This window comes from Mauremys mutica, chromosome 6, assembly GCF_020497125.1.
Source record: "Mauremys mutica isolate MM-2020 ecotype Southern chromosome 6, ASM2049712v1, whole genome shotgun sequence".
Classification (NCBI taxonomy): Eukaryota; Metazoa; Chordata; order Testudines; family Geoemydidae; genus Mauremys; species Mauremys mutica.
This window is the reverse complement of record NC_059077.1, coordinates 62,093,924-62,112,295: the sequence shown is the minus strand read 5'-3', so window position 1 is coordinate 62,112,295 and position 18,372 is coordinate 62,093,924. Positions and strand designations below refer to the sequence as shown.

General features: G+C 40.9%; 1 protein-coding gene across 3 annotated transcripts in view; it reads right to left on the bottom strand.

Annotated features, from left to right (window-relative positions):
- PPIP5K2 (diphosphoinositol pentakisphosphate kinase 2) overlaps positions 1-13,606 on the bottom strand; it is a 70,847-nt gene extending 57,241 nt beyond the window's left edge. The window contains exons 1-6 of one of the 3 annotated variants that reach the window (XM_045020388.1): positions 13,347-13,606; positions 11,576-11,656; positions 10,762-10,910; positions 6,737-7,128; positions 3,635-3,830; positions 2,781-2,871 (exon numbers count right to left, since the gene is read on the bottom strand). In XM_045020388.1, the coding sequence (XP_044876323.1) occupies positions 2,781-2,871; positions 3,635-3,830; positions 6,737-6,880 (431 nt within the window). In that variant the 5' untranslated portion in view covers positions 6,881-7,128; positions 10,762-10,910; positions 11,576-11,656; positions 13,347-13,606. The remainder of the gene's footprint in view (positions 1-2,780; positions 2,872-3,634; positions 3,831-6,736; positions 7,129-10,761; positions 10,911-11,575; positions 11,657-13,346) is intronic. The other 2 variants (XM_045020389.1, XM_045020390.1) reach the window with 2 other exon arrangements.
- Between the last annotated feature and the right edge of the window lie 4,766 nt (positions 13,607-18,372).

The window sequence follows — 18,372 nt, the reverse complement described above, 5'->3', positions numbered from 1 at the left end:
GATGCTTGCTGGCCATGACGCTCCCGTTCATTCACCGATTGGACAACCAGGGAGCAGGGAGGTGGGTGGGTGTAGAGATATTCGTACCCCTTTGAGGGGACCATATATTTCCTCTCTACTCCCCTAGCTGTAGGTGTAATTGAAGCTGGGGATTGCCAAATTGTGTCCACATTGGCTTATATAGTGCGGATGAACGGTAGAGCCACTCTAAGAGGTGCATCAGCCGATAAGATGTCCACGACCGGGTCCTCTATTTCAGCAACCTCCTCCATCCGCAAGTTCATGTTCTGGGCCACCCTCCTCAAGAGGTCTTGATGGGTCCTGAGATCGATCGGGGGAGGGCCTGAGGAAGATGTTCCTGCTACCGCCTCATCAGGTGAGGAGGAGGAGGAGAAGCCTGGGACCAACGGGTCTTGAGGTGGGTCGTGGACTGGAGGGGCACCATCTGCATCAGGTGGAACCTCGGTGACTGCAGACTGAATTGGAGCCTCGTCCGTGCCCGCGGGGGGAGGGTGGCTCACTGTCGCCTCTGGTACCAGGTGTTCTGACGGGGCCGACCTTTGAGCCACTGATGGGGCACCTTGGGCCTGGTGGTATGCCCAAGGTGTCCAAAAGGACCAGCGATGAGGACCTTGTTCGTGGCTTTGTGTCTCTGGATAATGGGAACATCAGAGTCACGTTCCTGATGGTAGGATGCACTACCAGCCTGAGACAATACCGATGTGTGTCTCGAAGGCCACGGTGGTGCCGAGAGACCCTGGGAGGGCGCCACTGTTCTTGACGCTCGATCCCGGGGCGGTACCGGGGAGCGGTACCGGGGAGTGGTACCGAGCATGGCGGTACCGCGAGCAAGACCGGGACCTTCTACCATGCCGGTGCCGGGAGGTTGACTGGGATCTCGAGTCCCTGCGCCGGGAGAGACTGCGGGACACACGGCACCGAGATTGGTGCCGAGAGTGGGATCGGTGCCAGGAGTATCTGTCCGGTGAACGAGATGCTGAATGTCGCCGCGAGTGCGACCAGTACTGCGATGGAGAGCGGTGCCAGGAGCGGGAACGGCGTGATCAGGAGCGTCTCCGAGACCGTGATCTGGAATGACGTCTCTCCAGTGGACTGACGGAAGGAGGCCTTATCAGGGCCGGCTTGCCGACGGATTGAACAACCCACACCGGCGGTGCCGGGGGTTGAGGATGTATCGGCTCCGTCATAGCAATGAGCTCTCTTGCCATAGAGAAGGTCTCTGGCGTAGAAGGGAGAGCGAGCTCAACCACAGCATGAGCCCGGGAGCTATCTGGCACTGGACTCAACGGCCCTTGTGGGACCAGAATCGACGGTGCCGCGCTAGGTGGAGCTGCCATCTGCGTTGCCGGTGTTGACTGTGCCGCAGCGGATGCTGGTGTCCGACGAACTGACTTAGACGAGCGCTCCTTCTGCGAGGCTAGGGTCAGAGCACTATGGCGTTTCCCAGTCGGGGAAAGGGAGTGGTGCCGGGGAGTCGGTGCTGGTAGAGGTCGGTGCCGGGGCTCCTTCTCGGTACCGGAGTGATCCGGTGCCGAAGGGGTACTCCTCACCGAGGCAGTCTGTTGGGCACTCGGTACCGGTGCTGCAGGACTAAGTGCCGACTCCATGAGGAGCTGCTTCAATCGAAAGTCCCACTCCTTCTTTGTCCTTGGTTTGAATGACTTGCAAATGCAGCACTTGTCCGTAAGGTGGGATTCCCCTAAGCACTTGAGGCAGGAGTCGTGGGGATCCCCTATTGGCATCGGCTTCTGGCACGCCGAGCATGGTTTGAATCCCGGAGCCTTGGGCATGGGCCCGCACCAGGTCGGAGGAAAGGGGCTAATCCCCGATCCCCCCTTCAACTATATACACTAACTATAAATATAAGTACTAAAACTAATTATAACTACAAGAACTCGAACTATAAACACAGTAAAGAGTAAAGAACTACGAGAAGCTAGGGATGTGGAGGTCAGCAAAGCCGCGCTCCACAGTTCCAACCACCGTCACGGGCGGTAAGAAGGAACTGAAGGGCCGTTGGGTCAGCAGGGGTATATATCCGGCGCTATAGTGGTGCCACGCCAGGGGGCGACCCAGCTGACCCACCGAGTGTTACTAGGGTAAAAATCTTCCGACGAGCGTGCACGTGGCGCGCGCAAACCTAATTGGAATCGATATGAGTAAGCACTCGAAGAAGAACTTGTGATTACTATTTTGACTGCAGTAGTACCCACTATATGCTAAATCTTACCAAACTGAGAAAGGCACTGCCCTTACTCCATTCTACTTTCAGGACTGTAAACAATTTGAGGCAAAAATTGTCTTTTACTATATGTTTGTACAGAACCTAGCACTATGAGGTCCTGACCTAGACCAGACCTCTAAGAGACACCACAACATAAAGCAATAAATAATTCTAAAGGACTGATCAAAAGCAGTACAGTCCAATTCCAGATTAAGGTCAACAAGATACACCTATCTATTATTTACTAGTCATTTGTTTTGTAATTTACTGTCTTCTACATGTATGTAAGAACATAAGAACATGTGTGTGTATATATACACACACACACGTACACATACACACAGTATTTTTGAGATAGTGTCAGCCAGTATATTTACTAGACTGCTGTAGAATGATGCATATATTAGTGGTGTCATTGTGATGACAATCCCAAGATATTACCAGTATTTCACAGTCTTAAATAGTTATTTTATTTGCTGATTTTCAGTAAAATAGAGCTGAAGTGGTTTATATCTGATTTGTGGTTATTACTTACCTGTCTTGTATGTGATACTGCATATTCAAGTCATTGATTACAAATGGATTCCTGAGTTTTGCATAGGCAACTGCTTTGTCCAGTGGAAATCCTAAACAAGGTTTATTAAGGAATATATATATTAACTTACTAGTGTCATGTTTAAGTATTTGGGTAAAAAAAACCCTTCAATTTCAATATTATACATATGACCTGAATGAGTAGAGGGTTTTTTTTTTAATGTTTTAATCAGTGTGATCTATAGCTGAATTGACCTATGCACAAAAGTCAGAGTAGCCTAGTAACCCAGTAAATCAAGTTAGACTATTAGAAAACACCTTTTCCTCTGGCTCCTTGCCCTTTCGTTCCAACCATTAGAAAACTGTGTTCTACATCTCTAGTCACTGAATACTTTAGTATTTTGCCAGTGTACAGAGGAGAGAGGTAGAGGGATGTGACTATCCAGAATGAACATTGTTTCTTCTAGAGAAAGATTCCTCAAGAGATGTACAAAAGTATTTCTTTAAGTGAGAATGGTCCTGTGCTTACTGGGGTGAGGTGAACAAATATATTTGATAGCTTCATAAGTAAATGTTATTTGTCTGGTCAGCAACTAGATTTCAAATGCCACAGCAGACTAGATGATCCCAAACATTTAATACAATAATATTTTAACGCTGTAATAGCTGAAATACTAAAAGCTGGGTTTAAAATATTATAATTGTGATGTTATTTTTTTTCAAATACCCAAAACAAAAAGCCCCTAGAGACTGCTAACTTGTAATTTGGCTAAATATTCAATTAAAAGAATAAAAAAAGAGGCTAAAATGAAGTTTAAAAGTGAGAGGTTCATGCTACTACTTGGAAAGCTTTACCTTTAGAATGAAAAGAAATGAGACAGTCACATAAAGGCCAGTTTTCTACAGGTTCATTCAAAATGACATCCTCTTCAAATATTACCACTGTGATGTACTTAAACATGGAGAGGCGTTCCAGAATTTCATTCATTGGTTTGGACTTGGATTTCTTTGCCATGGAACATATCCCAACCACAATCAGCCTTTCTGGTGGCTAACACAAAAAATAAAGTTAGTAAGAGTTAGTGGTGTTGGTTTTTTTTGTTTGTGGTGGTAAGGAGAGTGATTAAGTATTCCCAGGGTACAATAAGTGCTTAACTAGCCAATGAACAGGAACATTATAGTCCAATCCAACATTTGTAGATATTACTTTTAAATTATCATCTACCAATTTGCAATATTAGATGTTCACAAAAAAGTGTTTGACAATTTGCCTTACTATTGCCACATGAACAATGACTTGACAAATTGTCAGCAGCACTAGCGTTGATATAAGTTCTGATGCACTAATGCACACTTATGAATATTGTTATGAGTGCTTTTCTCAGGCACAAATTTGAGAGAATCAAAAACTGAGCTGTGAATGTCAAAACCAAATGAGATTATGTAAAAGAGTCCCCTGGAAATGTAAACAATTTAGACATACCTAGAAGCCCCAAACCTCCTTTTATTTTATTACACACTATTGTTACAAATAAAGTAGGATTATTGTAACAGATTAGAGAAAAATCTCTCTCTAGTTTTTCTGTTTACTTTGTGCATTTCAAAACACCTCCTGTATAGCCAGTTTCACAGTCTCTCTTTATATTGGTTTCTCCTTTTTTGAGTGGATCTTTCAAACAGCAAAGGAGGAAAGCAAAATTTTTTAGAGATAAGAAAATGTGACAATTTTAAGTGGATTTATTTAAATGTGTAGTGTGCCACAAATATATCAAAAGCCAATACAGTTCAAGTTATCAAATGCTATTGGATGCTTAGTTTGCCTTTCCTAATTGATTTTAACTGTGCAGCCTTATGATGCATTAACAGTGTATTGCACTTCGCTTATAAGCAGACATGCTCTCAATCAATGAAAATGTAGTCTAGTGACCACTTCCTGGAGAAGTCAAGTTATGCATCTTCTAGTATTATTTTGAAGCAAAGGCTGAGCTGAGAACTGTAGTTTTAAAAAGAGTTATAGCATAATGATTTAGATAGACTGCAAAGCAAGAGCTACTATATCAGTCAAGCTAAGATGTTAGCAAATACACCAACTGTAACTCCAAGCTCAGAACCTTCTGAAAGACCACCTATGGTATACTTTAAATAAATAAATAATTTTTAAAAACAAACAAACAAAAAAAACCCCTACTTCCTTGTGTATTTCTAGAGACCAGTGTAAGAAACAACAGGATAGTGGAAAGGTGGCAGTCAATTACTGGAAAATGAGGAGTAATTGAGGGAATGAAAAAAATCTTACTTGTTTTCCATCCACTACCCTACCATGATAATCATGAGTGACCATGCGATCACCCAAATATCAATTTTAGATCACTACTTCAGAAGTTAAGTACAGTACAATGTAAATTAAATTGCAAGATTTCAGAGGCTAAGTACTTGCTTATTGACTGAAACTTGTAGGACCAGAAAATTGCACATATGTGAACTCTGAAGCAACACACAAGGAAAAAAAATGTTCAGATTTTTTTTTTAGAAGTTATTAGCATATGACTTTCTTCACATAACATGATTTCATATTAAAGCTGAAACAAGGACCTTAATCAGTGATTTTCTAAACTGAAGAATTTTTATAAGTATATATTTTTTCTCTGGGTTAATATCTTGACTCACCAACAACAGTCATTAAGACCCCATCTTTTTAAAGTAATCTGTGTAGTTACATGTATACTACACTGATGAAGGCCAAAGAAGAGTCCTGTAGCAGCAAGAGAAAGTAGCTACAAATATGCTAGTAGATATACTTATTCTAAGACCATAAAGCAGGAGTGGGCAAACTACGGCTCGCGGACTGGATCTGGCCCCTCAGGGCTTTGGATCCGGCCCGTGGAATTGTCCCCCATGGTGCCGTGGGCCCCGCGCCGCTCTCAGAAGCAGCCGGCACCACGTCCCTGCAGCCCCCGGGCAGGGCGGCAGAGGGCTCCGTGCGTTGCCCTTGCCTCCAGGCACCACCCACCACAGCTCCCATTGCCCAGGAATGGGGAACCGTGGCCAATGGGAGCTTCAGGGGAGGTACCTGGAGGTGTGGCAAGGGCAGCGCACACGGAGCCCTCCGACACCCCCTTCCCCAGGGGCCACAGCGCTTCCTGGAGCGGCGCGGGACCGGGGACAGGGCAAGCATGCAGGGAGCCTGCCTTGGCCCCAGTGCACACTGCTGCCATCCCAGAGCCACTTTAAGTAAGCAGCGCCGGGCTGGAGCCTGAACCCCTCCTGCTTCCCACCTCCCAACTCCCTGCCCTAAGCCCCTTGCCTGCACCTTGCACCACTCCTGCACCCCAACTCCCCGCTCTGAGTCCCCTCGTACACCCTGCACGCCTCCTACATCCCAACCCCCTGCCCTGTGACCCCTCCTACAGTCTGCACCCCAACCCTTCCCTGAGCCCCCTCATATACCCCACACCCCTCCTCTGCCCCAATCCCTTGTCCTGAGTCCCTTCCTGCACACTGCACCCCCTCCCACACCCCACACTCCCTCCCGCACCCCAACGCCCTGCCCCGGTCCTGCATACAATTTCCCCACCTAGATGTGGCCCTCGGCCCAAAAAGTGTGCCCACCCCTGCCATAAAGTCATGTTATTTTTATTGATGCCTTTATTTCTACATGTTGCACAAAGGACTCAGTCCTGCAAGATTCTGAGCTGCCTAGCTCCAATTGACCAAAGCACTAAAGCACATGCTTAACTTTGAATTTAGTAGACTGCTCATGATTTAAGTTAAGCATGTACTCAAATATTTTGCTGGGGTGAGTCTAATGCGCTCAGCAACTAACAGAATCAAACTCCTAATGCATATTATGATCACAGTACCTGTAAATTCTGAGAATATTTCTCAGCCTTTAGTATTTTAAAGTAAGTTATGCCATTAACTATACCTTTAAAAAAGATACTTTCCTACAGTACTTACAGAATCATACTCTTCATCCTCCTCTTCTGCATGGTCATAGAAATGATCAAAGTCGGCAGATCTGGATGAATCCAATAATTCATCTCCATCTTCACCACCCACAAAGAATCTAGGAGGGTCACTCTCTGTTGCACTAACCGACATCTTTACAAGCACTAAACTGATCTATGTTGAAACTGCAGCCACTCCAATATCTGAGATACTGTGCATATTCTCAGTAGCCAGGGAACATACAAATCCTTTGCAGTTTGTCACTTCTTGCAGTCATTTGTTACTGTGACAAAGTCAGCTGCCAAATGCACTTTAACTGCTATCATCAGTTCACTGAGTTGTTGCTCCAAAAGAAACAAAACACCACAGGTTAATTTTCTCTGAGAGGGCAATCTTTTATCCTAAGGAAAAGAAAGAACAATTCCTGAAAAAAATTACATTTCATCGAACCATTTTTTTATATCACAATTTTCAAATGTATTACCATCTGATACAAAAAATATATACGTGGTCAAGAAAAAGTGCCAAAATAATTAAAAATCCCAAGACAAACTAAAATTAACCTTAAATAAATGTGTATATTATTTTAAGGGGAAAAGGTTCTTTCTGAGACTGATTTACAGTTTAATCACCACTGGACATCAATCATGAAACAAAGGAAATAATAGTCAAAAGCAAATTTATTTCCATCAGGAAGGGTGGTTGAAAAAGATGAAGTGCAGAAAAATTTTTTTCCTCTGCCTTTGTTAGAGAAGTGAATAAAATCCTCTTTAAAAGTTCAGAAATTTAACTCTCATTCTTGACTTCAGCTACTTTTACTACACAGTTTTATGATCACATTATGCAACTAACAAAGACAAAAAGAAAGGTGTTTGACAATAATATTAGCCAAAAATTAAATAAGGGAATCACCATGATTAGAGATTTTAAAGCCAGTTAAGTTCTGCAAACAGACCTACCTTCAAAAAAATTCTACAGTAGCAGAGAAACAACTATATTTCTACTTGACAGCATGATTTTTTCCAGGCCATTAAAAAAAGATTGCAAAATGAATGATACTTCTACACTAAAGCGATAATACAAAGTTAAACATTTACAATGACTTTCACTTCAGTATTAAAGTGGTTTATAAATATAAAGACTCAATGATTTTATGACGAAGGCATATGTTATGCCCATTTAAGCAGAAATCTGAAGCACAGCAAAGTAACTTGGCCAAAACAGTTGTCTATAGAACCAAAGAGCCCTGATGATCAATCCCCTGTTGTAATCTGTAGCTTTTGGGATCCACACAGACAAAGCAAAGAATCACAATTACTGTAAGGTAAGCAACTGTTCTTTCTCTGAGTCTTGTGTGGATCCCTCTTATGGAGACTAGCTAGCAGTTCCAAATTAATAGGAGGTGAGTACTAGGGGATCCTAACTACAGTTAACAAAGAATTGCTCACATCACCAAATCCAGGGTATAATTTTTGATAAAGATGTGGGCTGCGTGCCAAAAGGCTGTTCTGCATATCTCAGATACACAAATATTCTAGGCATGTTAAAGAGGTAGTCTCAGCTGTAGTTGAATGGGCCTGAGTTCCTGATGGAAAGGACGTATCTGCCAGTTGGTAACAGACTGTAATGCACTGAACTGAACAATCTCTGGGATGAGTTGGCCTGACCTTGCACACCCTTCCCCAATGCCAAAAACAGGGTGATTTCTTGAATGGCTTTGTCCTGTCTAAGTAATAAAGAAACAAACTCTGAAAACATATAAAGTACTTCCTCACAGGTTTCAGGGTGCTTTGAAGAAGAAAACAGGATGTTGATGGTTTAAATGAAAAAAAAAAAAACACAAAAAGCAAACACCCAGACACCATCTTATCCCAGGGAATCTCACTAATGCTCCAGGCTGAGGTGATGGCCACCAGGAAGACTTAAGAGTGAGATGGTGAAGAGAGCACTTGGATAAGAGTTCAAAGGGGAGGTGGCGATAGTCTATACAGCACAGAAGGATAGAAATTTTATGGCTGTAATTGACTTACTTGCTGTTGTGTGTAAGTGAAGAATGTATGGTGATTAACTGAGAAAGGATAACTGGGTCGGATGATAAAGAAGGGAGTGGAGGAGTCAAGAGGCACCAACTTTATTATCAATCACCCGAATCGCAGATTGACCACCCTAAAGCAAAGGCATACACCCCAAGGACGAGATAAGGAGTTGAGCCAAAGAGACAGGTAAGAAACAGCTGTGGATCCTCCTGGTAACAACTCAAAATAATGCTAAACCAGGGATCGGCAACCTTTGGCACGTGGCCACCAGGGTAAGCACCCTGGTGAGCCAGGCCGGTTTGTTTAACTGCCACGTCCGCAGGTTCGGCTGATCGCAGCTCCCACTGGCCGCAGTTCACCGCTCCAGGCCAGTGGGGATTGCGGGAAGCAGCGCAGGCCGAGGGATGTGCTGGCCACATTTGACAGAGCCCAGCTCCCCCTCCCTCCTGGCCACTGGACCTGACTGAGCAACACTTAGGACTGGTAACTATAAGATCCAGCTGCAGAACCTTTTGGGGTGTATGTGTGTAAGCATATGCTGATTTCAATGCTTAAATTGTACTCTCATAAACGTGACCGACTGCCTTATCCCCTTTAAAAAGATTAAAGCGTGAGAGATAACTATCCCATAGAACTGGAAGGGACCCTGAAAGGTCATTGAGTCCAGCCCCTTCACTAGCAGGACCAAGTACTGATTTTTGCCCCAGATCCCTAACTGGCCCCCACAAGGACTGAACTCACAACCCTGGGTTTAGCAGGCCAATGCTCAAAACACTGAGCTATCCCTCCCCCTTCCGTGTGCTTCTTATAAGCATAACATCAGAGCAGCTCTAGAATCATTTACAAAGATGATGCAAGAACTCATCCATGCAGGAGCTCAACAGATCTGGACTTTCAAAGTGGAGATCTTTTTTGGTCATTTGGACTTCTGAGAATCCTTGAGGAGTGTAATAAGGATGCCCTTCTCATGGTGGTAGCCATGGCCACGTTCTGGCTACTAACTGTTCCTCTTAAACAATGGCTATAAGGTCAGCCCTAGCTTCCTAGGGGAGCTCAATGAACAGTGATACTCTGTCCCATGCTAAATAGCCATATTTAGCAAATAGGGTTTGACAGTTGGCTGTCTGTAGTTGAAGAGATGCCTGAGTGTAGGTCCTTCTACCTAAGAGGTCTCTAGGGATCTTTGTCCTCAGGAGTGTGGTTTTAGGTGGTCCTGTCTGCTTGGATATCTCCTGTGCTGCAGATACCAGTAGGGAGCTAGGAGTCGGATGCAAGTAGAACTTCTCAAATAACTTTTGCGTGACTTGGTATCTTTTCTTCTGCTCATTTCACACTGGAAGTAGAGAGGTTGAAGTCTGCCATAGGTCTTTTGCAGGCTTCTATGACTCCATTTATTTGCACTGCCAATCTGTCTGGCAGATTGGAATGGAGAGTGTCAATTTATCTGCTTTCCCTATCCTTCCCAGTAACTCCTGAAAGAACTCAACATCATCAGGAGGTGATACTGGAGCAGCTGTCATCTCCTCATCCAGAGAGGAACAAGATAGATCTTTAGGGTAAGAGGTATCTCCTGTGGATCTTCAAGAATCTTCAACTCCTCCCTTCTGTTCCTCAATATAGTATGCTTTCAAGGTGCACCAAGTTAGACTGTATGTACCCCTTATACCTTGACTGACAAATAGGCATTCTGTTTTACAGTTTAATCTGTAAATAGCTATACTAGTGAAAAATTGTGGTTTTTCAGAAGATACCCAGCAATGGTAAAATTCCTTTAAAGCGAATGTCAACAGAATGCACATCATGTTCATGCTTCCTGCTTTAAGTTACAAGCCTTAGCACTTCCTGTTTATGCTCTCCATAGTTCACTTCTTGACCATGCATAGCAGTAGCATACCAAACTATTTAACTTTTTTGCACCTAAACATGTACCAGAAATAACACAGCAAACTAATAAATTAAAAACAGGTATAAAATACATATATGTAAACTTAATCCTACCCAAACAAAGGATGTGTGTTCCAATGATATAGACCTTCAAACATTCAGCAATAAAACAGCCAAATCAGACCTTTGTGAGTTTTTTACTTCAGTGACGCATCATAGGAGTTTTGGAATACAATGCCACCTCCCTCTTCTCCAAATGTACTCTAAAATAGAAATTATAATCCAAAGAGCATTCTTTGCCAATGTAAAACCTATTCTTCCCTGATTCAAATCTACTTCCCTTCAGCAGTTTTCCCTGTTCCCAGAAACCTCCACAGGAATTCAACTTGGGATTTACCATACTCACCTACATAAAACTTAGTATTTCAGCAACTGCCAGAAACAAAGCAGCTGCACCAATAGTAGCAAAGATGCATGTGCTAGTGTGGAAAGGGCTCTGGGTTTTACTGCTTTTATAAAATCCTGATTAAACCTAACACATAAGGTCCTACATGAAAAGATAAGTACGACAGCATCCGTGCCATTACTGTTGGCTGCTGAAATAGGGGTACTAATTTTGCTAGGGTGGACACACAGGAAAGTAACATAACATTACCTCTACTGCATTCTAGGGGGTTTTAACCATCACTTTTAAAAAAAATAAAATTACAGTATATATGTCCTTTTGTTCTCTCTCATGGAGGGCTGTATCATATTCCTCGTAACTACCAACAATGCTTAGCCAAGTATGTTACCTACATAAATGCTTCCTAAATCAAAAATTATACCATTATTGTCAGAACTGGAATTAAAACTTCTGACTTTTACAAAACTCATATACCGTTAATAATTAGGGGAATTTTATTTAGTTTGCTTTTAAAGGCATTACCCATCATCTGGTTTCAGTTCTTATCATAGGAAAGATGGTCAGACTTCTAAGAGTTTCCTTCAGTTCTCTCCCATTCAAATTCTGTGGAAAAAAAAAGACAACTCGAGTGGTCAGGAACTAAAGCAGAGTGTGCAACTGTATGTAGCAATTAAGGGATCTAGCCAACTTCTGAAGACTGTGAAATTCATCCGTTGCTATTTTCAGGTCATTCCAGCCTAAATTATCCATGCGGGTGAGAAAAACAACAGAACAGTATTGAAGGCAAGTATGTTATTTAGATACCCACAGTAAGTTGCCAAAAACTGCATTCAGGATGCATACTATTCACTGGGACAACTATGCCATTATCAAGAACCAAGTGTTAGAAATACTTGACACTTACTGTCAAATATGTTCTGTGGTCTGAAAAAACCCAGCTTCACATAAAGCACATGTACAGAGCACATCAGATTCATAGTGCAGTAACTTATTGATAGCACAATTAAAACACGGATACACACTGACCAAACCCAGCTATTGATTACTCAAGAGCCATTTGTCAGCATTTAAAGGCAGTCAGTATTATACAACTAGAAGTGTTTTACCTTTGGAACATTATTTACTCTTCTATTCAGAAAGAGACTGACAATTATTGTTTGCTTAAGCTCATTTGTTTCCAAAAGCTTCTTAAAAGCCTGAAAATAAGATGTTTCTCCTTACCACTTCACTTTCTCTGCCACATGCAATGATTTCTTTTCCACTGCTATGAATGGAGTTTTATTTGACTAAAAATTCTAGTTTTGCAACATAGTTGATGATGTAACAGAAGACTAAAGATAAAGTTGTTAGGTTGCTGCTGATGTGGAGCCAAATTAGGGAGCCAAGCAGCAAAATATGTAGAGCTTGGCTTCCTCATTTGGCTCCACATCAGCAGCAACCTAACAACCTTATCTTTAAATGCTCTCAGGTTTAAGGGACTATTTTAAGTGCCAGAATTGTAGATGTGGAACCTCTTACTACAGGGGATCAAACCAAAGTCAGACTATAACTATGTTCAGATTAAAATGCAAGAATTACATCTTTAATAAGGCCTAACCCCAGTAAAAGCATCTTCTCAAGTCCAACACTATCAGGAAACTTTACAAGGGAAGGAAGGAAGGCAGGCAAGATGGAAAGAGATACAAAACAGAGTGAACAAAAATGGTTATGAAAATATTACCATCCAGGGCACATTCAGTGCTTTACTTGTTGTACAGTGCCATATATCTTACATGGTAATAAGACACATTGGAAACACGGAAGATGGTGTATCTTCCCCACTAGTTTACCACAATTTTAAGAATAGATCTGAGGTTTTAAGATCTCTGATCCATTTAAAGTAATTAAATACTTACTGTGCCACTTTGATATTAATCTTCCCATAACAACATTACAAAAATGTTTAACACACATCTGCCAGACATTAATTACATGGACAGGATCTTTTAAAAGAACTGAAAAATGTCTATCCTGCTATTAACCCCCGCAAGCCATACAGACTTATTTTAGGAATTTCTGACATGCAGTTTTGATGGGGGGAAAAAAGGAATTTTCAATACAGAATTAGTTAACTTAGTAAAATTTATTACAGCATACAAAGAAGAATTAAATGAGTTTAATCCAGTAGATGAGGTCCAATAACTATTATAAAAAGATGATAGAAAATTTACACAAAAATGTACGAATAGCCAAGAAATTATGGGTCAAGAACCACCAAATCAAGAATCTTCAACTTTCATTGGTAGATACGTACTTTTCAGAGGCAAATTACAACGTTTATTCCCATCTTCCATAGATAGTAAAGTAGCAGCTCTTTGCTTAATGCTACAGAAATAATCACAACCAATAAAACACTGTGTGAGCACAACAGGTTTAAAGTTGACAAACGTCTCTAAAATGTTTCTTTTTGCATCACACACACTAGTTGAGGAATTAAATTAATATACAACTGAAGTCAATAAGTTGGCTAAAAAGAGCTTGCTTCCAAAAGCCTATGTGTCACGACCGAACTAACAAAATATATAGTTAAGCCTGTGCTGTTTCTTATAAACCTGATGTCAAAGACGACTTCTTGTTGCATCAAACTGTGTAACAATCCACACTGAGCTGTTGACACAACATTCACAGACACAGAGGGAAACTGTATATTAGGAAAAACTCTATTCAGAAGTTAACCCTTTCATTCCCTAAAGCCATTTTTTTCCAGTCATTTGGAAACAAGGGTCTACACTGGACACTGATTGTGGATATCCTGATTTTTTCCAAACCCACTCTGTTTACTATTTTTTTTTTAAGCGCCATACAAAAAGTAAGTAAAGGCTATGTAAGAGCAGGGATATTGAAACAGACAAGCCTCGTCAGTTTAATTCTAAATTCCTGTTGGGCCCTGGGGAAATATTCTGAATAAAAAGTGAAGTCAACTGCCCCTTCCACACTTGTATCTGATTGAAGCAGAGAGGACACAAACTGGAGAGAATGAAAAGAGGGAGAATTCAAGCCAAAAAATTTTCCACAACAATTTTATAAGGAATAGGAATGTGAAAAAGCAAAATGTGGGAATTAAAATCTTTCAGCTACTAAACTAGATATATCCAACTTAAATAAATATAAATATGCTTGTATTAGTGCTGTATTTCACCAGCAGATTGGTGCTTGTAATGTAATCTCTCAGCTCCCTCACAATGAATGCTACATTCTAATTTCTCAGTCAGAAAGGAGAGGTACAGATTGATATTCATGACCAACACTATAGACAGAAAAGCTACAAATGAACAACAACTCATCTGGACAATGTACAGAATCTAAATATATTCCATCAAAAAGGTTAAATTGAATTTTGCTGTTTAAGTTACATTCCCATCTCAGGCGTTAATTTTACACAAAACCTGTAGCTCCACTTGAGTACCAGCAGGCTGTTTCTGGACTGGAGTATCATACTGCTTTCTTAAATCTTCTCAGCAAAATTGTACAAATAATTTAAACATATAATATGGCTTTCTTCTATCAAACTTAATTGTGACAGTGCACCCCATATTCTTCACAGTGACATTATGATATAATTATGATGAATTTTATACAAGACGGGTCATGTGAAGTGTCATTAGAAAAGTTATGATTTGCTGAATATGATTATCCTATTTGTATGCATGTATCATTTTTGTATCTAAAGTTAGGAATACTGAATATGTATCTGTATATCAATCATGCTTACTCAGGGTGACCCCCACAATTAGCCTTTCTGGTACAACAGTGAAGAAGCCAAACAGTGCTGATGGCCCATCAGCAAAGACAATGGACCATGGAAGAACTTAACCTTCCTGTGAACTTTCTGGCCAGCCTGTAAGCAATGGCTGTTATAACACTGCAAAGGCATGTGACCAGATGACATGTCTCTGGACTCCATCTTGGGATGTCAGTATTTTTCCACAAACCGGTCTGGGAACCAAGTTTTGTAATTAATAAACTTGTTTTTGCTTTATCTAAACCAGTGAGTTGGAGTGAAGTGCATGGGGCAAAGGATGTTGCATTTCCTCTCCACATTGAGGGGGAGGCGAACTGGATAATAAATTCATACTGGTTGGGGTTTGGGCCAGGACAGAAAGATACCACTCTGGGGTCCTAGGCTGGGAAGCTGGTGGTTATTTTGGCTGTAGCCTCTCTATTGTTGGTCCACATGCAGTGGCTGGTCAGAGAGCCTGCATGTAACTGCAGCTGGGTGTGTCCTTACCTATGTGTATGCTGGTGGTAGTATAAGACCACAGGACCATGTCTGCAGCTTGTCACAGCAGCACAGTGAGAGAGGGAGCCCAGGCTGGTGGGTCAGAGGGCTCAGTGGTTCTCTAGTTCCAGGTGGCACCCAGAGGGAAACCTGTCACATTCATAACACAAATATTTGTCTTTCTAGGGCATGACAGGCATAACTGAACTGTATGGAAACAAGAGTCACCAATTACCAAATCTGCCAAGCCCTACTAGTTTGTGGAGCTGCTTTCCCTCTTTAAGCACAGTGCAATATTCATCAGATCCCCTCTTAAGATAGGGGGAAACATTAAGCCAAACAGATGTTTCTGTTATCCCACGATCTCTTTCACATATTCACTCACCCATGACACACCTTGGTGAAGTAGATTTAAGAAAAATATATATACATTTTTAAAGCATCAAAACATTGTAAAAAGACATCCTTATATTTGAAGCCAAGAAACTGTGGAAATAAATTTTACTGTCCCCCAATATTCCCATTCCCTAAATTAAACACAAAGACCAGACCATTCTATGCCTCATGTTTCAGCAATCATCAGCAACATGGAAAAAATGTATATCATCCAGCCCCATCTTCCTGGTAATATATTTTAGGGCTATCGCTTAATTGCAATTAACTCACGTGATTAACTCAAAAAAATTCATCTTGATTAATTGCAGTTTTAATCGCACTGTTAAACAATAGAATACCAATTGAAATTTATTAACTATTTTTGGATTTTTTTCTACATTTTCAAATATATTGATTTCAATTATAACAGAGAATACAAAGTGTATAGTGCTTACTTTATTTGATTATTTTTATTACAAATATTTGCACTGTGAAAAAGATAAACAAAAGAAATAGTATTTTTCAATTCACCTCTTAAAAGCACCACAATGCAATCTCTTTATTGTAAAAGTGCAACTTACAAATGTAGATTTTTTTAACTGCACTCAAAAACAAAACAATATAAAACTTTACAGCCTACAAGTCCACTCAGTCCTACTTCTTGTTCAGCCAACTACTAAAACAAACATATTTGTTTACATTTACGAGAAATACTGATGACTGCTTCTTATTTATAATGTCACCTGAAAGTGAGAACAGGCATTCGCATAGCACTTTGTAGCTGGTACTGCAAGGTATTTATGTGCCTGATATGCTAAACATTTGTATGCCCCTTCATTCTTTGGCTACCATCCCAGAGACATGCTTCCATGCTGATGACACTCGTTAAAAAAATTATGCGTTAATTACATTTTCACTGAACTCGAGGGAGAATAGTATGTCTCCTGCTCTGTTTTACCCACATTCTGCCATGTATTTCATATTATAGTAGTCTCGGATGATGACCCAGCATGTTATTCATTTTAAGAACACTTTCACTGATGATTTGACAAAACGCAGAGAAGGTACCAATGTGAGATTTCTAAAGATAGCTACATCACTCGACTGAAGGTTTAAGAATCTGAAGTGCCTTCCAAAATCTGAGAGGGACGAGGTGTGGGGCATGCTTTCAGAAGTCTTAAAAAAGCAACACTGCAAAGTGGAAACTACAGAACCTGAATAATCAAAAAAAGAAAATCAACCTTCTGCTGGTGGCATCTGACTCAGATGATGAAAGTGAACATGTGTCAGTCTGCACTGCTTTGGATCATTATTGAGCAGAACCCGTCACCAGCATGGACTCATGTCCTCTGGAATGGTGAATGAAGATGAAGGGACATACGAATGTTTAGTGCATCTGGCATGTAAATAACTTGCAACGCCGGCTATAACAGTGCTATGTGAATGTGTGTTCTAACTCTCATGTGACATTGTAAACAAGAAGAGGGCAGCATTATCTCATGCAAATGTAAAACTTGTTTGTCTAAGTGACTGGCTGAACAAGAAGTAGAACTGAGTGGACTTGTAGGCTCTAAAGTTTTAGATTGCATTAAAAAACAAAACAGGTTTTTTTGGACACAATTCTACATTTGTAAGTTCAACTTTCATGATAAAGAGATTGCATTATAGTACTTGTATGAGGTGAATTGAAAAATACTATTTCTTTTGGGTTTTTTTACAGTGCAAATATTTGTAATAAAAATAGTGAGCACTGTACACTTTGTATTTGTGTTTTAACTGACTGTAGAAAACATCCAAAAATATTTAAATAAATAGTATTCTATTAACAACAGTGTGATTAATTGTGTGATTATTTTTTAACCACGCAATTAATTGAGATTTTTTTTTAATTGCTTGACAGCCCTAATATATTTTCTATTGTTTTGTCCAGCCTAGTTTACAGGGCTTTCATTACTTCCCTTAGCGAACAATTTCACAGTTTGAGAAAGGTCAAAGTTTTTCCTAACATTTATCCTAGATTTCCCCTTAATTTTGTCCCCACACAGAAATATACCCCATCTTGTATTACTATAGTTCTTCTCCATCTTTTGTTTTTACAAAACCTTAATACTCAGTGACTCCTAAGCTATTATCCAAGTGATGCTTAGCTCATTTATTCTTTCCTCAAATCAATCTCTATAACCCCAATATCTTTCACTGATTTTGTCTAAATCTGTTCCTCTTTGTGAGCATCTTTTCAGTAATATAGTGCCCCAAAGTCAAAGTACTAGGAGGTATGATTCCACCCAAGACTATCATTTCCTCCTTGCTCCATGTTTCTCTGTAAACATCCAAAAGGTGCATTGGCCTGTTTGTTGTCATATCACATTGCAAACTGGTGTCAGTACAGCTCCATATAAATTCATTTATACAAATCTGTTCTGAAATGGGTTCAGCTGGTTGTTGCAAAACCAGGACTGAGATCTTTGAGCACCTCTCCAATGCAACAAAGATGAAAGTTCCATGGATATTTCTCTCTGAGGCCTGGTCTACACCTAAAACTTCAGTTAACCAAGCTACATCACTCAGGGCTGGGAAAACAAGTCTCACAGGGCAAAAATTTAGAACAACTTAACCCCTGTCAGAGAGGTGGATTATCTACATTGATGGAAAAATCCCTTCTGGCAACATAGGAGAGTCTACACTA